A 3,412-nucleotide genomic window follows, 5' to 3' on the forward strand; every position below is an offset into this window, starting at 1 on the left:
ACAATCACAAAATCACACCGTAGTTAGCGCTATGTAATCAGCTCAGCTTGATAAAGATAAGTTTGTATCAGCTTGAATGGAATCCATGGAGCCAATCGGTGTGACTCCTTGTGACTCTGTATCACTCTCGAGTCTCGAGGTTCTGGCTGTCAACATCAATGGAAGTTTATGAGATTCTTTCTTCACCGAGGAAAGTGGTCGTCGTTCCATGAACTTCACTCTATAAAATTATAAAGCATCCGCTAGAGAGCAGATCATTTCAAATGCGTGTCAAGTTTCCCTCCCTAACGCTCCCCGATTCGTTCGATTTGTGCCATATTGGCCAGTCACGTTAATAACCAGTTTACCTCCGACTCAAGTTTCTTGAAGAGAGTGCGCATCAACTACCTACCCTCACACTCATTTGTCCTATATTTCCAGTTCGAAGTTTGCTATACTTCTCCATGCTGTTTGACGAAATGGAGCAACAGCTCCTCTTCAACTCATTAGGTGGTATGTTGGCTGGAGGCATGACAGCATCTTGGATCGCCGGGATGGCTATCGTGGAAGGACTTCGAGCTGCTCAAGAATTATATCTATATCCGTCTATCGCCTTTAAGACGTATATTATGAGCGTTATGACGCTCTCCTTCGTCACCACAGGGTCAGTGTTCCTTACTGGGATGGGTGAATAGACTGCCCTAGCTGACTCTTTACCTTTGAATTTCGATTCGCAGACTATTTGGAGCAACTCTTTACCACCACTTCATTAAGTCTTTCGGCGACTATGATAGCGTAGATCGCATATATCCTCTTCTGAGGTGTGTGCAATCATTGTCTAATTTCCGTCATTAAGCACTATTCCGCTCCTCAGTTCCATCGTGGCAATCGATTTTGCGAAGCGTACTAATCAGAAATCCTTAACAAAAATAGGTGTCACTTTGTGTTATGTCGGGTAGTGCGTCGCTTGTCTTGTTTCTATCCCTTTTAGCTCAACATGAGAATCATAGGCGTCATATGGTTCGTGAAGTTGACAACAGAAATTTCTTCCTTGTTTACGACGAGCGCAGTGTGTGGTACTTAGTAAGTTGAAGCTCATAAACGTGCATCCTACTTTGAGCACAGCCGATCAAGAAGACTTACTTTATGAACGAGTGAACAGATCACATACACTTTTCGTATGGTGCATTCAAGGTCATCAGTCGCATGCGTGGTCTGTATCTCCCATTGATCCTTATGATGGTCATGGGATTTCTCGTCCTGGGTAGTGGACTAGCCTCCGGCATTGCAGCGTACAACTTTTTCCAGCAGACAAGCTACTCTGTTATGCAAACCAAACTAGGAATTTGGCAAGCGTAAGTCTCTCGACGCTCTTGTGATTTCGGAACTAGAGGATCCCTCTTTTAGCTCACTGACATCTATATAAATGACTGGTACCGGACTATAGGATGTTTTTTATGGAGGTTAGCATCAATCTCAACGATTTTGTAGACCTATTCCATATTTATAACGAAACGCAGTCGGACCATCTTTTGCTGCATTAAATTATCTCCAAATTGACGTCTTTCCACATTTCTCTCAGCTTGCATGCGACTTGGGTCTGACAGCCATAAGGGCGGTTTATATGTACAGGGCAAATGATATCAAAGCCGTCATTACACATGCAGGACATCCGTACGTTGACATAGTATTGTCCTCTCTTGAACATACTACCCAAGGGGCTAACCTACAGTTTTTTACGTATCAATTGGCTGGTACAAGCATCCGATACGTTGCGGACATATGTTTGCTAGTCGCTCGGACACCGATCTACAATGCTATCTTCGCTTTGATCACCGTGTGTCTGCTCGGTAGTGGGACATTTGGCACACGATATTTCCTGGTGTACGGTTGATTATTCTCTCATCGTGAAGATATTTCAACTTCATTAGACTGATATACGTGCCTCACTTGGATCGTCATTCTGACCAATTAGCTTTGGTGGTGCTCAGTTGGCTTTAGTGGCTATGGTGAGCCTGGAAGAGGTTACCAAGACTTCATTATGACTGCAACACTCACTCCTTGCCATCCGTGATGTTCAGTTTGCGTCTGCCAGCTACACATTCTCATACCTCATGGACAAACCAAACCATGCTCTTGGTACCTCTGATGGAGAACACAAGGGATTTCCAGACGAGTTATTTGCGTTCAATAACCGAATGCATGACAGCGTAAATGAAGCCCTCTTTTCTTTAACTGCTGCCATCCGCGACTCCAGATAGACTGATCAATCATGCATTGCAATTATCTCCACTCGTATTATCAGAGGCTTGATGCCCAAAGAATTGTTCGCCCTCCGTGGAACAATCCAAAGCCCATTGACGATCTCTTTGTAGATGATGAAGACGAATTCGCAAGTGATGGTATCAAGATGGAGCCGGAAGTCACTTCGCCCAAAGGTCAACCAAGCGGTTCTAGACTTAACTCGTGATACAAGAAACTTACATAGGATCTTGTATCCTATTGAGTCTCTCCAAACCGTTTTGGCTATGTACTATACCGGGCCTCTTGTCATCTGTTCATTTCACCTTCCTGTTCTCTTCATGTCGTATCGTACAAACCAAACTCACATTGGATATCAAGGAAGGCATTTTATCAGGAATCACTTTGCATTAGCTTTGCTTCAATAATCTATGCTGTCAAAATGGTGGCTACGTTCACTACTCTCTTCCTTATCTCTTTCCAGCTTCAAGTACTACTACGTTAGTTTCATCTACAATCATCATTTGCAAAGCATCATCAGGGTACATTTCAGCAACCCCAACTCTTTTTGTTGGTCAACAACAGACTGCCATGAATAACATCAACAAGTATCCCATTATGTGTATTGTCCTCTGCCTAACGTCAAGCACCCTACCGTAATAAATTTGCAATGAGATATGATATAGAATTCGCTGGCATGATAATCACTCATATGATTCAGTACTCAGATATACATGAAGCAAGAGGCCATTTTCCGGTGGGCAACCCGATCGCAATTAATTTGGTCAATGAGCCAAAATGTATCATATTGGCATCATTTCTGTGTTATATCTGAATTTTCGCTCAGAAACCACATTAAATATCTTAGTCTTCCCATGGAAAATGGGATGTGTTCAGAGCCCGTAGAGATACCCCGCATTCCATTTCTAGGAAGCGGGAAGAATGACAATTGCAGGTATGACACCGCGGGAATCATTAAGTGCAAAACCGGATTGCAGAGACTCCAGGATCTGATGATGAATTTGATGATTTTTTGGTATGGTTATCAGATTGAAATCACATCTTGAATTGGGAAGGCACAACTGAGGTACAGAACCAAGAGGATTAGACTTCTTTGGAGTCATTGAATAAGATCATTGAGGATTGCTGTGGCAGTTGATATCATCTCAAGTAGAATAATATTTTTAGGCGT

The 3,412-nt window shown here is 42.9% G+C and overlaps 1 protein-coding gene across 1 annotated transcript; it reads left to right on the forward strand.

Moving 5' to 3' along the window:
* Positions 1 to 458: 458 nt before the first annotated feature.
* Positions 459 to 2,449, forward strand: MELLADRAFT_61476 (uncharacterized protein; the record flags this gene model as incomplete). The annotated part of the gene is made up of 8 exons (XM_007407652.1): positions 459 to 643; positions 717 to 800; positions 939 to 1,062; positions 1,174 to 1,334; positions 1,427 to 1,442; positions 1,562 to 1,816; positions 2,061 to 2,189; positions 2,285 to 2,449. 8 exons carry the CDS (start codon positions 459 to 461, stop codon positions 2,447 to 2,449), a joined length of 1,119 nt encoding a protein of 372 aa, XP_007407714.1.
* Between the last annotated feature and the right edge of the window lie 963 nt (positions 2,450 to 3,412).

This window comes from Melampsora larici-populina, assembly GCF_000204055.1.
Source record: "Melampsora larici-populina 98AG31 unplaced genomic scaffold MELLAscaffold_10, whole genome shotgun sequence".
NCBI lineage: Eukaryota > Fungi > Basidiomycota > Pucciniomycetes > Pucciniales > Melampsoraceae > Melampsora > Melampsora laricis-populina.